Below are 25,396 nucleotides of genomic sequence, written 5' to 3' on the forward strand. Positions count from 1 at the left end.
CTTTTAGAAAAATTAAAAATATACAAAATTTATCAGTAATTTTATTTCAAAGAAAATCATAATCTAGAGAACTCAATAGAAAAGCGACGAAGCTTTTACATAAATTTAATAAAAATTTGTAATATCATTAATTCCCTTGTTACTGTTATTAAAAATATATGCTATCTTTTCGATCTATGAAATACATAATTCTTACATTTGATGCAATCAATTTATAAAGGAATAAATGTAATATAAGTAATAATTCATGGATGTTCTTTTTTTATTCTGGATTATTCACAAACCTTGTGGTAGTCTATACACAGTCAATATCGAATTTTTATGCATCAGAGAGAATCTTTTGGAATTTTAAACCCCTACAAAAGATTTATGCATACGAGTGTATACGTAACTGTTTGCGAATACAATATATCAAGCTCGAATTCATAAATTTTTACAAGACTAAATGAGTAATTATATATAGACGTCTCTCTGCGGGGTACATCACAAATATTATGTCATTTTATTTCTCAACTTTTCAATAAGTGTAGGCGTGTTTTGTGCACGCCGCTTAAGTGCCGGGTCGCCCACCCGCGGAATACACACACACACGAACGTGGCATCGTTATATACATGCAGCTCGTGTTGCACATACTTGTGTTTGCCTCTCTCACCCTCCCCTCTTTTCCTTTGCCCACCCAGCCTATGATTCGCTCTCCCTCTCTCCCTCCCTCCCTCTCTCTCTCTCTCTCTCTCTCTCTCTCTCTCTCTCTCTCTCTCTCTCTCTCCTTCTCTCTACCCTCGAGTACCGTTGCCTCTTGCCTTCTCTCTCTCTCTCTCTCCCCCTCTCTTTCTCTCTTTATCTTCTGTCTCCGTCTTACTCGCTACGAACGCGTTCACCCTTCTTCGTCGTTCGTTTCGGACCTGAAGACCGAAGGTAGATCGATCGGACGATTTTCCTCGGGGTTTTCCTCGGCGACGACCACCCCGCGACGAGTCGAGAAATTGCTCTCAGGGCTCCCGATTCGAGCGTGGAAAAAAATTCAGGTCGATCGAACGCACTCTCGCGAGAAGGACGATGGGAAAGAGGAGTGGGAGCGAGGGTGGCTGGCAGGGGTCGGGTTGGCGTGAGAGGGCCGCGGGCAGAAAGGGGGACAGCGAAAGGAGAGAGCGAAAGAGCGAGAGAAAGAGCGCGGGATAGAGGGAAAAGGGTGTCCCCAAACGAAGCATGGACATCGCGGATCTCCTGACGGATTTACGCCGGGGGAACGAACGAGGTCACGGACTAGAGAAAGGGAAAAGCCCGCGCTAGGCGCGGCGCAAAACTCTAACGCGCACCGCGAATTGTATCAGCCTTGAAGCCGAAATTTACCGGGCCGCCAAATTTTTTTTCTTCTCTCTCTCTCTCTCTCACTATATTTCTCTCTCTATCTTTCTCTCGCGTCACGCAGTCGACGCGGTTCGTCGAACGCGAGCGAGAGGCATCGAGGACGAATCGCCAAACGCGCGATAACGGATCTTATCGGTGCGCCGCGAAACGAGTTCGTTCCAGTTCCACGCTCGCCAATTACGATCCTCCCGGGCCGTTATCGCGCATTACTCGCTCGCGCACGCTCGCCTTTTCATTATACGCCGTGAGCGAGAGAGAGAGAGAGAGAGAGAGAGAGAGAGAGAGAGAGAGAGAACAATAAACGGGCGCCAAGGCTACGTACGGCCCTGCATTTCGGCAAACTCGCCGCGGCCGCGGCACTGTCGCCGCCCGATAATTCGAGCCACCGCAAACTCGGCGTCTGCTCGCGACGCGTTCGCGACGCGACGCGCAAAGTTGGCGGGCGACCGGCGCGGAATGAGATCGCCGCTGTATCCGGAGATAAATACGCCGAGAAGGAGAGAAAGAGAGAGGAAAAAAGCGCTCCGGCAAGTAGCGGCCAGGTGATATCGCCTCGCTCGCCTCGTTTCGCGCGTGGTTTTATTCCCGAGAATAGGGACGCTTAAATTTAATGAGTCGTCGATACTCTTTTGCTTCATTTGTACCACATGCCGCGCGTATCAGTATCATAACGATCAATATCTTGCGCCAAAAAATTATTATCATTATTATCATGATTATACTCATTATTTATTCGAGTATTATAAAGCTGTCAAATTTCTGTAGCTATAAATTAATGCAAAATAATTTGTAGATATTTCAAAGCGCACGAATGTCATCGATTATATGCGTAAGCTTTTGATAGCTCTATTTGTAATTTCTACACGCATTTGTATTTTTTTTCCGTACAGCGCTATTTCCAGTATATCGATGTATGTGACATCAAAGCATTATTTCCAAAACTCCGTTCGGTACAAGAAGCAAAGGTAGCAGTATCACTCGATATCAATATTGCTCGATACCGTTGAAACTTCGTGAGGCTCATCGCGCGCTCGCGATTCGATGCAACTTTTACGTGACGCTTCGAAATAAGAGCTGGATATACACCTGGCCGCCGCGGCCGCGCCGGTAAACGAAGGAGAAACGTGCGCCAATGCCGAATGAAATTCAATTGGAACGGCCATATGAGATAAGGAATCTTGCGTTCTATCTTACGGCGCTGTTACGTCGATTATGGTGTCTTTAGCGCCCGATGATACAGCCATCGACCGGCTTAACGTGTCGCCTGGCCTGTTTAACCTTCGCTTAGTTCGATCTTTAGCGACATATTAAAGTTAACGTCGGAAATGCCGGACGCATATAAACCATTTCATCGGAGATTGATCATTCTGAAATTTGTAGCGACAATATCCGAGACCGTATTCGCGAGAATTTCCATTCGGAACGTGATAATGTTGTCACCATAGAGCGATATCGTGTTAATGATTTCGCGTAAACGTCCGCGATTTCGGTGGAAAAATATCGGACGAGAGTGCGCGATCGAGAAGACGCGATAACAATTTCGGTGTTCGTATAACGACGTTAAGCGCGTTCTCGACGTTTTAACGTGATGTTTTACTTTTTCGTTATCCGCGATAATTATAAAGTATCGCAATTCGCGTATGTGTCAGGAGATATATTATAAAACCACGCTTCCCACTCCCCGTCTTCGTCGGTTTTAATTTCGACCTCTGATCCGTTCTCTCGCGCTACACCAGAATTACTGCTCTCTCGCGCCTATTATCGCCCGTTATTAGTCGTTTAATAAATTACTGTGAAAACGTTCAGGAAAAAAAAACCGATCAGTCGGGCCGATCGCGGAACAGGCGGACGGACGACGCTCATTAATTCTAACGACCCGACGGACGGATAATGACGTACGCATCGTGACTATTCCTCGATTCGCTCGAACCAGTGGCAAAATGACACCGTTAACCTCGCGCCCGGCGATAACAAATATCGGAAGGGTAATAATCGTGCACGCATCGGCGAACTGCTCGCGAACCGCCGGGCTTTTAATGACTCGAACTCGTGTCGTGCGAGCTCCTCGTTCCATCTAATATCCCGGCAAGAATACGCGTGTAGAGGCGCGCGAGTGTAAACACAAGTGTGATGTGAGCGACTTGTAAGTGTAACGAGTCCGGGAGACGACATTTATTTGACATAAATATCTGAAGCAGCAAGTTCAAATTAGCCACGCGTCAACACTAACAGCTTCTATAAACTTTAATCGTCTTATTCCAAAAATTCCCAATATTAATGTTTACTCATTTACGTGTTATTTGTTTCGCCTCATTAATTAAATTATTCGTGCGAAAAAATAAAGTTATATTTCATAATAGAGAGCCCACTGTTTTTTTTCCCCGTTCCTTCCTACAACATAATGTTTTCCAAACTCGCCTCTCGACGCGAATGCATCGGCTTTACAAAAATAACGCTCTCGCGCGTCGCCGCGCAACAATATCCCACCCAACCCACGACGACGACTACCCTCTGCCTGCGCACACGTGTTATTTATGATTAGAACGGGATTACCCCGAGGGACATCGATGTAATGACCGATCCTGGGCCGCCTCGACGGCCGACGAGAGGTCTATCTGGGACACGCGCGAATTTTTGCGCGGACGAAATTGCCGACGTAAACCTCCGCGCGCGTTTATATACGAACGAGCGCGCTTACACACGTGCGTAATACGTATATAGCGATTACGTGGCGTACACAGGGCGGAACGGCCAGTCGTGACGTCACACAACACTCGCTACGACTACGCCTTTAACGGGAGAGAGATAGAGAAAGAGGCAGATGGGGAGAGAGCCGCTCGGTGACGTTATTCCCGTAAAATCCCGGACTCAGCTATCCACGTGGCGGCCTCATGAACCCTTTCAGTGAGAGTCTTCAAGTTCTCTCCCAGAGTCCTCCGTGCGAGTTGACGGTCGATGCACTACGCGACCGAAATCGATACGCGCGGAAACTTTGTGCGTGTATATATATATATATATATATATTAGTCAATCCGGTCCTTTGATCGATCGTCGTTCGATTAACCGTCAAATTCATTTAACAGAAACATCCTGCTAATCTTATGATTCTTGCATAATTAACCAACAGCAGAAACATAACAGAGAAAATTATATAATATAACATTGTACAGGTATTAATAAATATAATAAAATATCAATATAAATATTACACGTATTTTTTTAAACAGTAATAATAATATTGGTTCTGTTTTGCGTGCGATATCGATCTAAATATATGCATTTAAGAGCGCGTTCTTATTTGATATCGAAAAGAAAAATATATATATATACAGGAAGGAAGTCATAATGCTGTCTTTTTACGACTTTTGAACAGTATTTAAACGAGTATTTATGAGCGTTAATTTCATATCGCGTTCTTTGTGATTCGAGATTAGCAATTACAATCACCCTACCGCTTTAACGCGATATTCACGGGGAGTTCTCGCGGATTATTATGTATTTGTGCAAACTTGCGAAACTTAGTTACGGGATGTTAACCGGATAATTTTCTGCTTAAGAGTACTTTACCCAGTCTTTATTACATTTGGCCACTAATCGTTTCAGTGAAAATAAAAGATAAACACAAACGGGAGAAAACGAAACAAAGATTGCGCGATAAAGTCTGCTCGTGATCTTAAGTCCTTAAAGGTAGACTTTAATCAAACGCCACTCGGAAACAATAACTCCAATTATTGTTCTCGTCCGAAATTCCTCTTTTAATACGTCGCCATTGTTAATGTGATTGACGCAATTTAATGAAAATATCGCGGCTTGCGCCGCCATATAGAAGCGACGAAAATTACGGGAAACCTAAATTATACGCACAACAAGAGGAAAATTAAAGATGAATTAAAGCGAACACAAAGATTGATTTGCAAATTATCCCAAACGGAAATGATTTGCAGCGAATCGAATTCTCGTTTAAGGTTGTTATTAATTCGCAACAGCTTTTGCGCTACCGTGACGAGAGTTCAAGAAACGTGAAGAGTCGTTACAGATATTTATCTCGTTTATGTTAATGAGAGAAGGAACTCAAGTGATACCAATTTTAATCTATCTTCGCGAAGGGATCGAGAATTGTCGAAATTACGTTGATATCGTCGAAATGATCGCGTGGTCGTGCGCCTTTCTTATTCCGGACTGGGAATATCGAGCCGCGCGAGCCGAGGTATTGAGATCGGATCGACCGCCCGGTATATCCGCGATCTCGCCGAATCGGCGTTCCCGACAAAGAAACACCACCCTCGGCCTTCTTCCTCGAGACCATCGCGTGCACCGTCGCCATCATCTTCGGCGTATACATAATTTCGCTCGGTCGCTCCCTAATCGACTCCTCGCGCTCTCCCCTTCTTTTTCTCTCCCGTTCCCCGTCTCGCTCTCTCTCTCTCTCTCTCTCTCTCTCTCTCTCTCTCTCTCTCTCGTTCTCTGTTCTCGCGTATCAGGTGCGTCACGAAGCTCTCCCAGTGCCCGGAGGCATCGATTTCGATGCCCAACGTCGCAACCTGGCTCAACGTCATAAGAAACTCGTCTACCTCCTTCTCCGATCCTCCCTATATCGCCGCCGGTAATTTTGGACCTGGTTGCCGCTCGGCTCTCGCGGGAAAGGAGACGACGAGGCTGCTTTCTCGATACCTCGATCGTACGGTGGGATCGAGGTAGAGAAGAAGCTCCGGAATGGGGTAGATGTTGGTGTTCGAGGGATAGAAGGTAGATGAGGGGTCGCGAACGATGAGGGGAAACCCGCCACGGCCGTGTGACGGAGGACATGGAGGGTGTGAGGCGGAGAGAGTGGTAGAATAGGGTGGCCAGAGAGGGTGGCAGCGAAGGTGGTTGCGAAGGGTGACCCGAGGGTGGCCGGACGAAGAGGGCCGGCGGAGGAGGTGGAGGGATACCTTGCTGGAAACGCGTCGGTTCGCCGGCACGCTAAGTATAGGCGTCCTCGCGACGCCGGCCGTCAATATACTACCCCTAACTAACCCCCCGGGGGGTCCGTGGGTGGTGTTGCTGACGGAGAAAGGCAGGCAGATCGTGCAGAGCGAGCGGATCGAGCGAGAGGGTGGAAGAAGCGGGAGAACGCGGGAGAACGCGCGATGGCGCGCGAGGGACGCTCGAGCGAGAAAGGGCGGAGGGACGACGAGGATCGCGAGACATGGCCGAGGCTGAGAGAAAGGAGGATGGAGCATTAGAAGGGAGAGGATGGTGGATGCTTGTGCACGAGGGGTCGTCGCCGTTCCCGACGCCAACGTCGTCGTCGTCGTAGTCGTCGTCGTCGTCGTCGTCATTCTCTTCGTCGCCGTCCCGCTGGTTGTTGTGTGCGCGACGAGGTAGATGGGCACTACTATCCGACCAAGCATCCTATCCCATCCTATCCTCCCGACACTATCCTATCCTGACGTGGCTTAGTTTAGCTTAGGGCCTCGCCACCCTGGAAGCTTTCTCGTTGGATAGAAGAGGAGAGATACACGCGAATCACTAGCGGTGAGAGAGACAAACGGTATGAGAGACAGAGAACGGTACACAAGCCTTCGGGAGCGAGATCGCGTGGAGGAAGGCCAGAGACCGCGATGGTTAGGGGGTGGTGGGCAATGGGGGGTGGCGGATGACGATGACGACGACGACGGCGACGAGGATAGCGACGACGACGACGACGGCGATGGTGACGACGACGACGACGACGACGAGGGAAATAGAGCGCGGCGAGAGAGCGTAGGGTTGGTAGGACATTGCGGATATATTCGCCTCTATCCAGCAGCGCGGCGAGAACCGGCCTCCTCCGCGCGCTCTCCACACCACCGACCATCCGACCGGCGGCGTAGCACAGCATCCTCTCCGGGGTTTCTCTCTCCTGACCATCCTGCGACGTAATCAGCGAGAGAACCCGCGCCACCCGCCCGCCCTCTCTCACCCTCTTTCACGTCAACCCCTCGGTATCCCCCCGACGCCACCGTCGTTCGCGTTCGCGCTCGCCCACTTCCACCCTCTCGTCCTCCTCCGCTTCGGATCTCGCCGCGACCCATCCTCTCTTCGCGTCTCCCTACACCCCCTCGGCATCCCTTACACACCGACTGCCTGCCTGCCATGGCATGCATCTATCCGGACGTCTATCTACCTATCTATCTCGATGCACTGGGTATCCGTCCGAAAACCAGCTTCCATTTCTCTGCTTGAATAAACGCGAACGGAGCGAACGCGCCTCCCCTCCTCCCGCGATCACAACGATGGCGAATCCGCCGCTCCTATCGCGCTTTAACTTGAATCTTTAACTCGTAAACGCTAAAGATACCGATCTGTCGAACCGCTCGGTTTTCGTACGAATCCCGTACTTTCCGCCTTTCCGTTCAAGATTAATTGAAATCAGCTTTAATACATTCTATATTATTGATGATCGTAGTTTATTAGTTGATCGTTATCGTCTGACATGATTGAACGTGTCTCCTGCATATCACATCTTTTTTTTTACGCATATATAACCGAGTGCATTTGCAGAATTACATGTAACGTCAATGGAGAGTAAATTAAAAGAGATAAGTAACATATTTGCAAAAATTGTTCACCGCCTCTGGAGAGATTTGATAGATTTCATATATTCATACGTAATTCATATAATAATTGATTCTGATATAATTCATGCATTATTCATAGATTCTTGCGAAAATCGATTGAAATCCGCGTGATATCCAATTTCACTCTTAACATCAAGATTCTCTAAGAAATGATTGAAATTGACATTACTGCGAGAAAAATAAAAATCGGTGAGATTATTTTCTCGGGAATGGTTATCAAGTTTTAAACTCTCGCCAGTTAGGTATTCGCATGTCAATCCGCTTTGAATCTTTTGTCGCGCGTAATTTTTATTAAATTAAACATTGTAAAAATTAATATATTTACTTGTTAAACCGTTTGCATTCGAATGCTTCGGAGAATGCTAGAAACATATTATTGCTTTCTTTTTACATTGAACAAAAAAAGCGCCATAAATCCATTAAAAAAACCCATAAAACCATGAAGCTAATACCATAAGCTAATCTTAGCACAAAGAAAAAATTCATACTTTATGCATTTCACTAATAAACTAATTGTAAAAGGTTTCCAAAAAAGATGACGAAAGGGAAGACAAAAAAAGGTCCTTAAAAACCAAATAGAAAAATAGGCTGAATAAAATATTTATTTGTTTATTGGTTTAAAAAAGGTTTATCAAAGGCCTTACAGTATATAAAACGTCGAATAGCATTCATAAATCTTAACTTTTCATTTATTTACTACGCAACTGTTTTTCGCGCTACTTTTTCTTTCACCACTCCTTTTGTGTTTAATTTTATTTATGCCTCGTATTTATTACACTATCTTACCATTTTATACACTGTTTCGAATCGCATTTATGCCTACAATTGTTTAAGGAGCATAAGTAATGTATGACATTTTCTTCGTGCTAAGCTTTTAGCTTTACGGTTTTATGTATTAGTTTTATGGCTTTTTTGTCTAATACAAAAAGAAAGCTATAATATTTTCTTTCGCTATTTCGCCTTATAACATTCTCTGGAACATAGAAATGCAATATCCGAATGCAAATTGTTTAACACTGATAGATTTTTAACTTCATAACTTGACAAAACAAAACTTTTTGATATTAAAAAACTTATTCACAGGTATATTCTTACATCTCCTACGCAGAGCTTCAAAATAAAAGAAAACAAATAGTCCGAAAATATTAATCTGAACCAGCCAGTCTATCAAAGTTACATGAATCTCCCAGATCCATGGTGTGTTTTTGAGATGCTCTGAAAGCTGTGTGTTCTAGGGCTAAAAAACATCAACCTTAAATAAATCTATGAGAATATAATTCAAGATATCAGTTTTTTATTCATAGTTTTTATTCATAGTTTCCATAAAAAGATAATTCTAGTTAACATATCTGTTAGAAACTTTATTGCCAAGCATCGCGAAATGGCCACCAAACGAATGGTAACAATTACAATCGAACTTCCAATGTCGGACGACGGCATCTTTACGCATACGCGCGAGAATCGCGCGCGATGAGAAAAAAAAGAGGCCGGCATCAGCGGGCAGACAGAAAGCGCGCGATCGAAATTTTATTTTAATCCCGAAATCCCGCGGCACATAATGGCCACTTTGCTATCCCTCTCTTTTCGCCTCCCTCTGCCTCTTTCGCTCTTTATCTCATCCTCGTCTTTTTTTTTCGCGATACGCCGCGCCGCGAGCAATTATGGATGCGAGCGACGCGAAAGCGGACGGAGAGAGCGAGACGAGGACGAGAGACGGTGTGGGAATACAGCGGCGGCGTACACGTGTATCTGTTATTGTGATATGGATGTTAATAGGTTAGGGGGTCTCCGGAGAATGTGGGGTGAATCACGATTTCGATAAGGGTTTATGTTCCTCCCTCCCTCCCTCTCTCTTCCCTCCCTCCCTCTCTCTCTCTCTCTCTCTCTCTCTCTCTCTCTCTCTCTCTCTCTCTCTCTCTCTCGTTCTTGTTCTCCCGCACGTTCGCCCTCACCCACCCTCGCTTCCTCCTCTTCCTCCTACTCTTCCATCCCCTTCCGCGTTCTCTTTCTCTCTGTATTACGCCGTTTCTCCCTCTTCTTCCGGCTTGCTCGCTCATTGAAAACCGGCTCCAGAGCTTCCAACGAGCCGGCCGGCCGGCTCGCAATCGCGCACTCACTCGCTCGCGTGTCTCGCACGATGGTAGTGGCGCACATACATGAGTCCCGTAAGCGCGTGCCCGTATGTATTTTATAGCGCAGACGTCAGAACACGTGTACCGCTCGTTAGAGAGTACAGTGAGCCCCGATCGCGCCGCGTGTACATACGTTACACCGCTATACATAACGATCGGCGGCCGGCGAATTTTCGGGGTCTCTTCGATCCCGTGACACAGCAGATTTTTTTTCCCCAAGGTGGCAAATATTTCGGAATCGTTAATTAGTCAATTTATGCTCGCAGCGCGAATCGCGCGCACCGAAAAGGGTTACTCGAAAGCGCGCCGGAAGTGGATATCCGGTAATTCTGAGACACCACGAGAGGCATCACTACATAGCTTCTCTCGTATTTTTTATTTATCATTTTACTTTGTATTGCGGATTTAAGAGAAACACGAAAGTCTCGATTCAACAATCGATCTTCTAAACAGCTTCTAAGCAAGCAACTGGCAACTTGTCGCGCTTTCGCCGCGGAAACCCGTGCGGACGTGGTGTTTATAAAGTTTCGAGCTCTCTTCCCGCGCTCGTCCCGCGCACAATCAACGCGTTATAATCCGTTCAGTTGCACGACAAAGTTTCAAACTCGTCGGGCGGCCGCCCACGCGGCGGCGGCGGCGGCGACGGCGACATCGGCGGTGGCGGTGGCGGTGGCGGTAGCGGTGGCACGAGGGGGGCGGAAGCGCATACCGGGAGCAATTATGACGTGCATGGTAGCGTTTAACACCGGTGACGCCGGCCGCGTTAAATACCGTCGAATATAACATTTCTGCCGATGGCACCCTTTTCCACCCACGCGTTTCTCCCGACCCGAGAGAGAGCCGCGGCGCGTCATCGCGCGTAAATACTGACGTCACTGCGTTGTTCGCGCGCCGCGGACGCCCGACGCCGACGTGCGAAAGAGCCCGAGGCACGGCTCGCTTCGCCGCGCTTTGTCGCGAGAGCGCGGCGTGCAAAAATAGACGCGTTTAATGCCTTCGTCGTCGACCGGCGGCGAGCCGCGACAAGGGACAGAAGGAGACGAGACGCGCCGCGCGCGAGCGCGCTTACGAGCTTCAAATTAGGTGGAAATCTCGATTAACGACGCGAAACCACCGCACGCCGATCGCTCGCCGACGATTATCGAGAAAATACCAGTAAACCAGTTTCATCATCGTCCGTGAACGAGATCCGCGGCAGCGTCTTCTATATTGCGATCGCGAACGCGCTAGATGTACTCGACCTCGAAATAGCCACGCGTTTTTTTTCTCTCTTTCAATAATGTCCGTATGCGGAAATATCTTGGGAAATATCTTTAAAATATCACGTATCTCGAAAATACATGAACGAACTGCAGCGTTTCAAAGACAGATGGGTGGTCTAATGATCCTTGCAGAGTGCTTATTTTTCAATATTCTGCCTTAATGAGCGTTCCTTAAGCATGTATCTCGTTTTCAAAGGTATGAATTCTAAATATAAAAAAAAGAGAACGTAGAAGTGGCGCCGAGGAATGGACGCGAAGCCAAATAATCTCCAGGGCTTCGACGAGCCCGCTCGTGCGTCTTCGACGTAGCGGCGGCCCTCATTTTTCGATATTCGCCTTTAACGAACGTCCCCTTCGTATAGTACGTCCTCTCGAGTTGGTACGGCGCGCACGTAATGATGCCGCGCGATAAAACCGCGCGCCTCAGCGACGACTACGACGACTACGACGACGAGAACGACGACGATAGTCGAACCCGTTGCCGTCTCCCGCGATCGCGAGAGGAAGGTTCGACTTTATTCCGCAGTTTTCCGCACACCGCGTACACACGGAGCGAAGGGATGCCGGCATGTTCGATGCTCTCGCCGTTGGCTCTCGTGTGCACGGTTCGCAGGGCATGTAACCGCGTAGGTGTAAGCACACATGCACATGCATTCGCGTACATAGTATATATATATATACATATATGTGTGTATATACACGCGAGCGGGTGTGTGTGCAAGGCGTTTTCCACCTCGCGCACTTACACGCGCGTCTCTACGGGAACGGGCGAGGTAGTACATAGGCCACGGGCAGAGGCTAGGTACTATCTAGTATCTAGTAATACGGGGTGCTCTCTCTCTCTCTCTCTCTCTCTCACACTCTCCTTCTCATCCTCTCTTTCTCTCTCTCTCTCTCACTCTCTAGGTACGTGCGCGCCGCGGACGCCAAATAGTGGTTCGCATATTCAGAGATAGCGACGTCGCTCAGCGCGATCGCCCCTGATTTAGGCCCTCGTCTCGTCCCTCTCACTCTCCGCCCCTCGCATCGGTTGACGTCCTCTCTCTCTCTCTCTCTCTCTCTCCCTCTTTCCCTGTCGCCCTCTCGTACTCGCGAGAGCGAGCTCTCCTCCCCTTCGTCACCGACCGCGCTTCTCCCTCGGTTGCTCGCTCCACCGTTCCATCTTCCCTCGCGAGCTCGTACACAGGCACACCAGCCTGTACATGAGGGTTCGCGCGGGCGCGCGCGAACGCGGGACACATGCACGCGCACGCACACAGACGCTCGGGTCCACGGATAACGTCCTCGATACGCCGCGCGGCACCGGCGGCACGACATCGAGGCGCTCCGAAAAGCGCTATCTCGCAGCACCTCGCTCGAAGCCTCGACTAATCAGCGCTTCGATCCGTGCTTTCGAGCGTCCTACTTTGATCATCGCCCGGTTCGCTCGTTCCCTGTGAGCGCGACGCTCGTGTAACGACGTTGTACCGTGTATAAATCCGGAGATTCGCGATCCGCGCGAGGAGCTCCCCCCCCTCTCTCTCTCTCTCTATCTCTTTGTCTCTCCCTTTTTCTCTTTCCGTCACGGGCAAAAGGCGGGCGAATCGCGAGCGAACGCGCGACGCACGATGTCGGCAACGAGATACGTCGATGAGAGAGCGATATATTTAGACGACGGATCGCGACGGCGTGTACCACGTCTCTCGGACGTCCATCTTTTACGATTCGCCCCGACGAGCGCGCGCGCGCGCGCGTGTCTCGCGTTCCCGTTTGAATCCATCCGCTTTAAAGCACGATTTCGTCGCGCTTAACAACCTCGCGCCTTCGTTACTGCGCGCCATTTTGCCGCGCGCGGTTTCGCGTCGCCCGGGTCGAGTTAAAAATCACGAACACGGTGAAATGGGTCAGCGCATTGACGAGGAGACGCGCGTCTTGAAAAAAGTAATTAATTACAATTTCGCAAAATCGCCAGCGTGACATCCCGATAAAAGACAGGTCGTTTTACGGTCGAAAGCGAAATTCCGGCAACGGACGTGGAACGACGATTAACTGAGCGTGAAGGGGGAAGAAGGATAGGCGCAAAAGAAGAAAAACAGAAAATCTCAAAATACTGGCGCGCTCGTAATTTTCACCCAAGTGGCTGTTAAATCCCCGCGTGGTCTATTTATCATCTCGCCGCGCGCGCTCGGGATATATTTCGTAATACATCCGTGCGTATGCGCGAGCGTGCATCCAGCTTTAGTCCGAGAGTTGTAAATTATCGCTAACGCGGCGCGGCGCGAACGAATTAATACGCGGGTCTCGCGTAAGTTCATGGTTGAGAAACACTGCGCCAGCTGCCGCGGCGCGGTGGTATCTCCGCGTTGTCTGCTACCTCACACCCTCGTCTTGCGTCCCACGTGGATGCCGGTCGAAGGGGTCGCGCGGAATGAGGGTGACGCGCGGGGCCGTGGCGGCGCGGCGCGGCGCGGCGTGGCGTGGCGCGGCGCGGCTCGGGTGACGAGGGGAGACACGGGGGGAGGAGGACGGAATGACGACGCGGCGCGGCGAGGCGAAGCGAGGCGAGGCGGGACGCGCGGGGAGAGACGACCGAGGGCAACGGCGGCGATGAGGGAGCGCGAAGGGGTAAGGGGCCGGGGAAGGGAGGTAGGTTGCTTCGGTATGGGTTGGGTCGGGTGGTCAGAGGGGGCGGAAGTGGGCGAAAGGGTCGAGGGATACCGCCGTTGCCGTCGCCGCCACCCACTGACCATCTCTCTACCCTCGTCGTCGTCGTCGTCGTCCCAGGCTTCTCTACTACGCGCCTGCAAAAAAGAGTCCTTCCCGTATAGCGCTTCCCAAGACGCGGCGAAATCCGCGAGGAGCGAGAGATGTGACGCGAGAAATATCCGCGTTCGATGCCTCTATTCCGCGAAATTTTCCCGCGAGATTATTCTTCGGCAATTTGTCGGAGATAAAAAGTTGAAGAGCCGAGAGAGATAGATAGATAGGGAGAAAGAGGCATGAGCGACGGCGGGATATCGTGGGAGGGTGGGAGGGGGCTGGAGGGGTGGAGGGAAAGTGAGCGACGGGAGGAAACTGTTTAAACGCGATCACTGGGACACGCGTTGTGACGCGCAACGTTCCTCGCAACGTATTTTTCCTCCTCGTCTGTTTCTGTTACTATCTCGCTTTTCCCCACCTCTCCTTCCCTCTCTATCACCCTACAAAGTACCGAAGAGAGAACGAGAGTGCGGCGTTCACGTTGTACGGTGCAATAAATTCTACTCGTAGATTATAATACAGTGGCGTAGGTCATGGACCGAGGACGATACGCACGCCACGCCACGTGCTCCCCACGTTTGCTTGTATACATTCTATCTCGCTCCGTTTCACAGCCCTACCGCTCACGTCGACGATTACTGAATGTGTTCACGTATTTACTCTTTGGTATTATTATTATTATTACTTCTCTCTGTCGACTGACACGAGGCACATGCCGGGCGCGCCAGCGCACGATTATCCTTCATCGGTGAAGGAGGATCCCTTTATATGCGACAGTTGCAACAATCTATATGACACGAACGATAATTTAATAGAGCACATATTAGAAATAAGAATAAATATACTAAATATTATAATATGTAATAATATAGGAATATTCTTGTAATAAATATTAAATATTAGGATATGTAAATGTAGGAATATTCCTATACTTATATCTTATATTTTTTTTTCTATTGTGCGTTTATTATGTTTAATTATTATTTCTAATTCCGATTCTTAATATTCAATATATTTAGTCTTATTCCTAATATGTACATACTCTATTGTGCGCAGGGTCCTTTTATGCTCCTTTAAAATTACATTTCTAAAGTTATCCTCGAAGGATACTGTTGTTTGAATTACTGGCAGTATTTGCCGCAAGAGGGTAACAGCTTACGGCTTGCTACTCAATCTGCACAAACTTTCGTGTTGGTGACGTCGGTCTTCAACGTTATCTCTAATTTTATTGATAATTATCGGAGGACTATCCATCTTCATTTATTTCATCGACGAAGTACTATTAAAGATAGCCAGTTCTGGGTCAATTTTTGATTACTAATAATATAACAAAAATGGTAGTTTTACAAAATCAAATGTTATCGTGTCATAAAATATACATATACTTATTTGAGTAGTAGTAACATTTGAGTGAAACATTTGAGTAGTAATAAATTCTAAAATTTGAGTAGTAATAAATCCTATATCATGAGCTAATCATCCAAGTCTCAGGTAGCAGGCTAATGTTATTTGTCGTCATTTCGACTACCTGGAATCTGGCACACAAACTTCCGTAAGTTTGCCGATCTTTAACGGTATATCTTATCGGTGTTTATATATACAAAACCGTAGTAACTCTTTTCACCTGCATTTTCTAGATTTTTATTAAATCGAGAAAACTGTTAAGGGCGCTTTTAAAAAGTCATCGTTGTGAGATCTTAGAATCTTAAGAACAAATTTGTCGAACGACGCGATCGGGTGAGAATCCCATTTTATCATTAACGATCCGCGGTCCTTCTTTCAGCCGGAACACCTGCGCTCGCCGACGTGGGTGCTGGACTATCAGAAGGGCAATAGTTTCGAGTGCGCGACGCTTTTGGCGAGCTTGCTGCTGGGGCAGAGTTATAACGCGTTCGTGGTGAGCGGATATGCGTCACGCGAACAAGTACTATGCGACATGACCAGAAGAACCTGCCCGTACTTGCCGGAGCCGGAGCGAACACCGCCATCGGCCGACAAGTCGAGAATCGACAGGTATCGATTAAAGGCACCGCCGGACTTCAGGAGTCGATTCCTCTTAGAGTTGGAAGATCGCGAGAGAGCGAAGACGGAGACGGAGTTGCAACGACAAGAAGAAGAGCGACAGAGGATGATCGCTGTACGTGTATAAAAGGATACCGTTTTATCTTTGATATGTTAATTAAGAAATTTTTAATTTAGTTGCTCAATGTGGATCTAATATAAATATATCTTATTAGTTTCTCAATGGATCTAATCTAATATAAATATATCTTATTATTCAATGCAATAACGCATAATCAGGATTTAAAGGGTTCTTTTTCATACTGAAGATAAATTAAGATTAAACTTGTAAAGATTTCTTCCCCCTTCATAGAGCTTGCTACCGATTATGATTGTGTTTAATTATTAGACATGTTAGCTTTTTAGATCATTATTTATGATTTTAGATCACACAGATCACACGCTAGATTAGACAATTAGACGATTAGATAGATACTCCTTAATTATACGATTTGATATGTCACTCCGCATCGTGATTATTCATTCAATCTTATAATCCTAGGAATTCGAGCGTCCAAAGCCAGATAAGTATTTCGGTCATCGAATACACGCGTGGGTGGTCATCTTACCGGAAGATAAAGGCATAAGAAACCGAGAAATCACCGAACCGATTTTTGCCGAGCCTTCCTCCGGAACGTCTTACAACCCGACCGATGAGGAGACCAATTTGTTATATCTGGGGGTCGAAAGTATTTGGAACGACCAAAACTATTGGGTGAATATGCAGCCTCGCGAGAAGGGCTGCGCGGAAATCAACTGGGACTTGAGTAAAGTCGAGCTCTGGGAGCACTTGCTTCCCGGTGAACCGCGAATCGCGCGAAAAGACACGGACGAAACCGAGGAAGACGTAGGCGTGAAACAAGACAAGCATCTGGACATGCCGGCCTCGTACGTGAGTGAAATCCGAATTTACAGTTCAGGTACATAAATATATAGATATTTGTATAATATATAATATAGACATTTTTCAAGTCGATTTCCTTCTCGACAAGACTCTCGTGGAAGGAGAAACTGATCAGCTCCGTAAAATAAAAAGCAGAGAAGGTTGATGTAGTTATAAGCTAATGTTATATGCTCCAATACTAAATTTGAATGATTTATAAAAAGCAAAGTTGATCAGCTTGGCTTCTGAGAGATAAATACACTTCGTGTATCATGTATCGTGTATCATTAAAAAGTAGAGATTGCCTTTGTATTATTACGTTTGAATTTTTATGTGTACCTTAATTACCGTAATAATTTTCACCGACTGACAAGACAATAACATTTTCTTCCTCCTTAGTTTCACGCTTTCTACTTAGTACTGTCAAAATATTCATGTTCTCTTGTTTTAATAAAAAAATAGGAAGATACAAATATCGACAATAAAAGCACAACTGTTGACATGCACTTGATAAAACATTTGGCAAACTAACGTTTAAATGTAAAAATTATTAGTAACCAAGTGAAGTTTTCCCCCTGTTAAGCCTCCAACTGTAACGGATCCCGCAGAAATTACCCTGGATTGGATATCATTATGTATCAGCTTGTACAAATTAGTGAGCCCTAAGCTATTCTGTCAAAATTTGTGCCATCGGCTATCGAAATCTCGTAGAAGATGATTCCGATGATGTATAGATTATATACAAATAACTCAAGACTCACCGACACTGATGCGCAACAGCGGAGCTGAAACTGCATTAATCTGTAACAAATAGATACAGCCAAATTAAAACAGCGCCCAAAATATCTCACATTTCAAAAGATAATTATTGCGTATGTTCAATTCTTTAATCTAAATATCTTTTAAACAGATTTAACAAAAAAGTTAAACAATATTTCCAAGAATCGTCCTTATTTAGGCCATGAACCATTAGAAAATTTGATAAATGTCGAAAGAAATAATTTTTATGCACAAATATAATCTAAGGATAGGCTTTAAAATTGTTATAGGTACATATATAAATATATTATAATGTTATGAATATATTTCATATTAAATATTTTAAATTCTCGAAATAGTCAAATGTGTATTTAATATCACTACAAACATTACTTTAGGCCTGTTCGTTTTAGCTGAACTTCTTGCACGGTTCATCTTTTCTCTTTTTCTCTCCAACCCAGGTAGCAGAATGACGTCTAAAGACATCTTAATGACATATTATTGATGTTACAGACGCCATTAAGACGTTATAAATACGTTATTTGACATCACTCTGCTACCTGAGAACGTGAAAACCCAAGTAGCAAAGATGTCATTAACGCTGCGTCATAGACGTCATTAAGGCTGCATTCAGATATTCATTGTCAGTACTGCAAATCTATATTTTATATCACGTATACTATAGATTTTCAGCACTGAAAGTTGCTGACAGTGAATATCGGAATGCAGCCTAAGACGTTATTAAGACGTCATTTGACGTCACTTTGCTATCTGGGAAGAAAGAGGAATAATAAACCGTGCAAGAAATTCAGCTAAAACGAACAGGCCTATTGCGTCGCGGTGATAAACCGCGACGAATATTCCGTAAGTAAGAAGTCGGTAATAAATAAGTTACCCATGGTTGTTCCGCCGGTGCCTGAACCCCCCTGGACCCTGGACCGTTTCTTCCTCCCAGATCTCGTCATATTGCTACTTGACACTCACACAAGAGTCTCACATCACTAATCACCCGCATACTAATCACCGGAGCACTGGAACACGATATTTGGCACGACACTCCCGATGACGATCGCGCGCGACGCCCTCGATCGTGACTTCATCACGTCGGGACGGAAGAACAACGCGAGAGATGATATAACTACAAATCGGTGAAACCCGATGCGACTCCTTCGCGGCGCTCCATTCTGAGATCCACAAATCGCGAAGACACTCGCTATTAATCGTCACTCGTTACGCCAGTAGCTAAAACGCATCGCGCGGCACTCGGTGCGGGGCACTCCCGACGACGATCACTCCGCGACGCGACGAATACCTCGAGAGATTCTGTTCCGATCTTACGAAGTTACGTGAGTTGGAAGCAACGAACGCGGGAGACGCGGAGTAAGATGGCGGACGGGATTCGTAAAAGCCGCGGCCAACTTCACACGTCGAGAGCAGCTACCAGCTACCAGCAGCTATACCTGTTGTAACGATGCTACACCTGTTGCACCCATCTGCACTTTTTCGTCCATTCTCCGCGCGCCTATATAATACACGCGTAATATATTGTCGCGTTTGATATTATCACATCGTACTGCAAAATCAATGAATATATAATCTGATATGAAAAATAAATAGGTCGTTGTCTTGTTGACACTGTTCTCACGACGAACTCCGATCGCGCGAGCCTCGTGGAGCCTCGCGAGATCCACGCTCCGAAAAATAACGACGTTCAAACGTCGAATATATACATCCTGAGATCGACAAACGTTAGAGAACCGAGTTAACTGCAGCCGTGTGTGTGGTACTTACTAATCACACGCGTCGCGACGCCGCTCGACTCGCGGTCAATCTCCGTTTCGTTCCCGCGATCCCGCGATTTTCCACAACAGAAAAAATAAAACGGTAACTTCACTGCGACATCACGCGACACAACGCGAGTTGTTGAACAATTGACTGAGACGCGACCGACCGTTCGGAGAATGCACGTCGCACGATCGATTCGAAACGTATTGTTCATATTGTTCGACGCGCAATACGAACGTATGAATGGAAATAATGTCGTTAATAAATTGTCGATATATCCTTAGCCTTTCCTCAGACGCTCCGGCGAGTCGCGTATTACTTACGTTCTCGGCGAGCGTCCAATACCACAATCGTTCACCGAGCCCTAAGTAGCGATCAAGCGTGATTGGTTCTCACTTTTAGATCCAACCAATCGCACACTTCTGTCTGAAATAAGCGGCCATATTTAACCCGCGCAAAAATTCAAAGCGCGATGGAAGAATATCCGGGAACGTTAAGGCCGTCGCGCGCAAAATGCATAGCTTAGCATAAGCGTAGCGTAAGACCGCTAAACCAATGAACATCCAGCATAAAGTCGCCATATTAATTTACATAAGATGCTCATTGGTCCAGCGGTCTTATGCTACGCTTATGCAACCTATGCAATTTTGTGTGCGATGGGCCTTTAGCGTTATCAAGGAAATAATTACTGTCTAAAATATCGCGTTGAAACGGTAAATTATAATTCCCGTGCGTTCCCGTCTCGATCTTTATAGATTTATAAATTAATACTTCAATTGAGAGCGAAGTGTCTATAATATTTGAGACAAGTATCTGCGTAATCATCGTGACATTTCGTAACACTTGCAAATTTGATACGCGACATTATATGCGATAATAGTTAATAGTTGATCATACGTAGGGAATAATCGCGTAGTTTGTCGCTAGCATTCGTCACAACCACGTTTTCTAGACCGATAAAACCTTTATTAAGAAAGAGGATTAAGTAAATTATGTCTAACGATTATAAAATGTTATTAGATACATATATATAGACAGCAATGTCAAATTAAGATTGAAATAGTGACATCTCCATTTCCATTATCTTCTTAATAAAGGTTTTATATTGGTTAATCATTCTATTAAAAAAGCTTATTAAATCAAATGTATATTTTAAGAAATAAAATTTATTGTAATATTATTAGGTATAAAATAATATATATCTTTTTCCATATTTTTACGTCTTTAAAAGAATGAAATTATACGTGTAATCAAGAAAATGAAATTAAAATCAGTGAATACAGTAGTAATGGTTCTCTGAATAATCTGTTACATATTTATCTACCTACCCAATATTTCGCTTTTTCAGATTTTGAAAGACGATATCCGCGGGGCGGTAAAACGATACTTTACAAAAAGGCCAAGGTAGAATTATACGCGCCGTACGTTCGAGCTGACAGTTTAACTCAAAGAGTAACCGTCTACGAAGATTACGAATATACTACTCCTGTCCAAAGTTACGAGAAGTATTCCAACAGAGGTGACTGTCTTACGGAATCCAGGAAAGACTTCGTCGCCGATACCGTCACAGATTTCTTTGAGAAAGGTCGACCGGACCACTGCAAAGGTATACAATTCGGAATAAAAGAAATGTTGGAACGCGAGCTCCGTGTATCGTTCTTTTAATAATAAAAAAATATTTTAGCGCATCATTATCCTGCGTCCAATGGCGATTCGATAAACGGTGAAAGAACAATAGATTTCTACGATAGCGCGCAGTTCGATGGACTGTCGCGCATCGAGATAGGCCCGCTATATCTGACTCAGCATTACGTGGACCGTGAGGATCTTCTGTATTACAGGTGAATCGATATTCCCTAATTTTAATTATTGTCGTGTTAGTTCTATTTCGAACGAATAGAAAGATTTCGAACGAAAATCAGATTTGTCATGTCTTGCACATTCTTCCTGCACGTACAAATTTTTCTCGCATAAAAATGTCATGCTATGAATACGTAATATTGTATTATTTTAATACTCTTAATTGTATTATTTTCACAGACACGCCGAATTTTCGGTAGACCAGGACAATACGGTGACGGACGGTGGTGTCCGTTCTCGACGCATTTCGGTAACGTTCCTCGTAAAAGTCGATTAAATTTACAGTATACATGAGATAATTAATTGACTCTTTTTACATCTCGCAGAAAATCATTGAAAAGTATCATAGGAACGAGAAAATTCTGGCTTGCAAGGACGTCGCTATTCGTGAATTCACAATGATCGAAAATGAAATCTGCATTAAATTTCATTACGATCGAGACCGGAGTACTCGAGCTACTCGTACATTCATAAAACCGTCGATGGCGGACAGGGGAGATCGTTTAGTCTTCGATCCTACGATGACCCACGGATATAACGTAAATTTTCGTTATAGCAAAAATATTGGCAAGGAGAAGATGACGATGTAATCTGAAATCTTTACTTCAGCCAGATCCGACTGCGCCGCCGGAGAAAAATCTCGACCTCTTTTATGCGCTCGATAAGCATCTAAAGGACGAAGACCACTCTGTACTTCACATCAGAGATGCCGAAGCCGATATCGTAGCGTTCCTGCGAAGAAGAGCCGATGAAAATTTAAATCCGCAGTTCACAATTTCATTATTCGACGGAAATCGAACAGCCGAGACAGCAGCCGAATTGGATACGGTATTTATCAGCGATCTAATTGAAATTTCTTTTATTAATCAACTGCACAATCCGCTTTCAGAAAGCAATAAGGCGACCGAGTAAACGCGAAGTTGTGCAAGAGATAAACGAACTGGGGCCATATCTTGCGCGAATAGGCAACCCGGCGTACATCAGTAAAACGGAAGCATATCTGCTGCGCGACGACTGTTTGAGCGACTTCAAGCAAATGTCCATTGACAAAGCAAATCGTATTTTACGTATGATCGAAAAACAGGCTGCGGAACTAGAAAGGATGCAAGCCCTTCTAACGCAGGTTCGTTGGAAGCTTTGTTCTGTACATTGGTTCACACCAAACAATCTTTTCTACGTAATATCAATATATTTCGATATAATTATTGTAAATAATATTTACGTGCAGACTGTAGATTTATCGAAAGCGGAGGAGGAACAGATGCTAGCCAAGATAAACGAGATAAGCTTCAATATGCACGTGTTGGAAACGTATCTCAATCGGCACAGAGATGTGGTGCCGCAGAGATACAGGATACTGGTAGATCGTTTACGGCAAAATCCGCATCTCCAAGTGCTTCAGAAATATTGAAAAATCATATTTAAAAATGTATACATATGTATAAGTATATTACCTCGCGCGCGTAAAAAGGAATTTCTAAGTATTTAAAAAAATTATACTCATTTTGTATCATCAGAGAGTATATTGGCATCACAAAATGTACAATCACAATGTATTTATCGAAAGGACCACGACCCCATTTGACCAATGCATCGACCTAAAATGATTTAAAAAAATAAATCGCGAATAATATAATAATAAATAAATCGTGAATAATAAATAAATATATGACGATTTTGTAACATTATTTCATTACCTTCATCGTCAAAAGTGGCCAGCGTGAATTTGCTAAGTTTATTTGTGAAGCTTCCACTAGGGAAAACTAGCGGATGATCCAACTGATCGTTGCTGCTATCGCTGTTAATAAATTGACGGCGATAGTCCTCCGCAAAGCCGGATATTAAAGTGTCCATCATTGGCGCCTGAAACAGCGATTTTTATTGTACGATATTTCGTATTTATAAAGATAATTATGTACACGTGTATTAATTATATATTATTAATAATATACGTGTTACGTAAATCATTTTTAAAATAATTTACTTACTTGTCTTGAGAATACTTGCAGAATCTTGTAGACACGCGCTCCGTTCTCTCGTACCGGAAATTGCACGAACAAGCAAGGTAGACAATCCGGATTATTCTCATCCGAGGGTTTCGCCATTTCCCAGCTTAATTCCGAGTATTTTAGCCCTAATAGCAAGCTCTACATAAATATATTTCAAATGTTACTATACTATATATTCTATAAATATATCTTATACAAAGTTTCGTTCGAAATTATCGCATTTAAATGAGAATTTCAGCTTGATAAACACCGCACTTACGCATTGCATGTCGTCGACTATGTACACCCCCGACGTATTGATCGCGATGAGGACCTGCATATCGCGATTAGTGATCCAGGATGCGAGTCCCCTGACGGGTCGTTCGATTTGCCCTTGAAAGAAGGCCGCGCCGTAGCACGGTAAGTTCCAACAGAACTCGAGATACTTTCTGATCAATTTCTTGGGATTTGCGTTGGCGCTACCATTGTGACTGGGTATTCGCTTGTATTGCTCCAGAAGGTGCGCCTCGGGTGCTCCCTTGCCACCCACCAGTCCCAATCCGAGTCCCAATCCCAATAGAAGACTGGGAGAAGCGTAATAATGCGGTAAAAATCGGCCGCGATGTCTGTGGAAAAACGCCAGGGTGTGGGTTTGCGCGTTATAAGGCCCAAGCTCGATTCGGGCCTGTAACGCTCCTAAACTAGCGTAACGTGCAGGACCATCACACGCGTACCGTCCTGGACAAAAAGACAAATTTATATTATAAATGAAATTATATAATTTTTATAGAAAAGATCTTATTTCTTTCATTCTCCGTACCTTGCAGAACATTGTACTTGGCTTCTGCATAGAGCAGTTCAAGGACCTTGGTATCCTTGATCTGTTCTTCCTCCGACTTGGTGAGAAATATATTTCTACGAAAATATAACAAAGGTTCCTCGTCGTCGGGGTCTTCTATATGACAGGTATACTTGGTTACAAGATAATTCCATTTCGCAGCCAATTCCACGGGCTTGTGTGTTGGACGTAATTGAACTTCCAGCTGCGAAGAACACATCCACAGTGCAAAAATTGGCGTGGTGGTTGCCAAGGAGAATCTCGATAGACCCAGCTCCGCTTCCGACTGCACTATCGTGAAAATCTGCTGTGCAGTTGCGTTTTGTTCAACTTCCATTGTTAAGAATACTCCCGTCATTAAATAAACGGCAATGCGTACAGTGGGCCTTCCCGTATTCGAATACTGCGGTTGATTCGTCATTGTTTTACTTACTGTAAACGAAGAAAATGGGGAAAAGATAATAAATATTGAAAAATATCAATTCTTGTAGTCGCAGAACAATTTCTAAACACATACAGGTAGACGAATGTCCTTCCGCTTTGTAGTCATTTGGATAGCGACGCAATGGTTGCCCTCTCTGAATCGTGCAATCATTTTGTTGATCCATTTCCTTCAATTTTTCGTTTAATTTTCATCAATTGATTATAAAACCTATTAAAACAGCAATAAAAAAATAAATTGAAATTACACGTACACATTGTGTGACCTGTAGCCGTTACTTTATTCACTCGTATCGTTTATATTATATTTACCTTTTTGACTTAAAATATTTTAATCAATACATATTATTTAAAATTACACGTTCATAACACACTTCTGTTATTATCATGAAAATAAACGATTATTCTTATCACTAGTTCATTATTGCATCTTAGATATTTCGCCCACATTTTCAATCCGGTAAACTATATTCACTTGTGTCTGTAAAATTACGCATTGTCAACATGAAGCTTTTAGTTTCTCTATTTTGGCTTTATTTCAACGCGTGTTACTGTGCTACGCCGCGCTGCCATCTGAACTCTGGAGCAGCTACAGCAGTTATTGATTATTTGTACGTATATACATATGTATGTAGAATGTATGCATTATCTTGTGTGTGTGTTTGTGTGTGTGATAT

The 25,396-nt window shown here is 45.0% G+C and overlaps 2 protein-coding genes and 1 long non-coding RNA gene across 3 annotated transcripts in view; 1 reads left to right on the forward strand and 2 right to left on the reverse strand.

The window, feature by feature from the left end:
* The window catches only part of LOC139813650 (uncharacterized), a 102,581-nt gene extending 82,840 nt beyond the window's left edge, over positions 1-19,741 (reverse strand). Inside the window, exons 1-2 of the long non-coding RNA XR_011732203.1 lie at positions 18,703-19,741; positions 17,810-17,849 (exon numbers count right to left, since the gene is read on the reverse strand). This is a non-coding gene — a long non-coding RNA (uncharacterized lncRNA). The remainder of the gene's footprint in view (positions 1-17,809; positions 17,850-18,702) is intronic.
* On the forward strand, positions 15,200-23,045 carry LOC139813649 (dynein regulatory complex subunit 7). The gene is made up of 9 exons (XM_071779253.1): positions 15,200-16,241; positions 16,668-17,085; positions 20,941-21,198; positions 21,277-21,433; positions 21,633-21,702; positions 21,779-21,991; positions 22,062-22,280; positions 22,342-22,575; positions 22,681-23,045. The coding sequence occupies exons 1-9, from the start codon at positions 16,041-16,043 to the stop codon at positions 22,861-22,863; spliced, it is 1,953 nt and encodes a 650-aa protein (XP_071635354.1). The 5' UTR covers positions 15,200-16,040; the 3' UTR covers positions 22,864-23,045.
* Positions 22,956-25,310, reverse strand: Bili (FERM domain-containing protein 8 Bili). Its single transcript, XM_071779247.1, has 7 exons — positions 25,032-25,310; positions 24,796-24,930; positions 24,261-24,710; positions 23,721-24,178; positions 23,441-23,599; positions 23,150-23,315; positions 22,956-23,050 (listed from the first exon to the last, which is right to left on the reverse strand). Exons 2-7 carry the CDS (start codon positions 24,884-24,886, stop codon positions 23,010-23,012), a joined length of 1,365 nt encoding a protein of 454 aa, XP_071635348.1. The 5' UTR covers positions 24,887-24,930; positions 25,032-25,310; the 3' UTR covers positions 22,956-23,009.
* Positions 25,311-25,396: the final 86 nt, after the last annotated feature.

Source organism: Temnothorax longispinosus, chromosome 5 (assembly GCF_030848805.1).
Source record: "Temnothorax longispinosus isolate EJ_2023e chromosome 5, Tlon_JGU_v1, whole genome shotgun sequence".
Classification (NCBI taxonomy): domain Eukaryota; kingdom Metazoa; phylum Arthropoda; class Insecta; order Hymenoptera; family Formicidae; genus Temnothorax; species Temnothorax longispinosus.

Coding starts and splice junctions, on each gene's coding strand:
- Bili (XM_071779247.1), bottom strand. CDS start 24,886: ATGGATCAACAAAATGATTGCACGATTCAGAGAGGGCAACCATTGCGT. Junction 23,600..23,720: donor TAGTCGACGACATGCAATGC/GTAAGTGCGGTG, acceptor ATATTTATGTAG/AGCTTGCTATTAGGGCTAAA. Junction 23,316..23,440: donor TGCAAGTATTCTCAAGACAA/GTAAGTAAATTA, acceptor TCGCTGTTTCAG/GCGCCAATGATGGACACTTT.
- LOC139813649 (XM_071779253.1), top strand. CDS start 16,041: ATGACCAGAAGAACCTGCCCGTACTTGCCGGAGCCGGAGCGAACACCG. Junction 21,434..21,632: donor GAGGATCTTCTGTATTACAG/GTGAATCGATAT, acceptor TTATTTTCACAG/ACACGCCGAATTTTCGGTAG. Junction 21,703..21,778: donor TCCGTTCTCGACGCATTTCG/GTAACGTTCCTC, acceptor TACATCTCGCAG/AAAATCATTGAAAAGTATCA.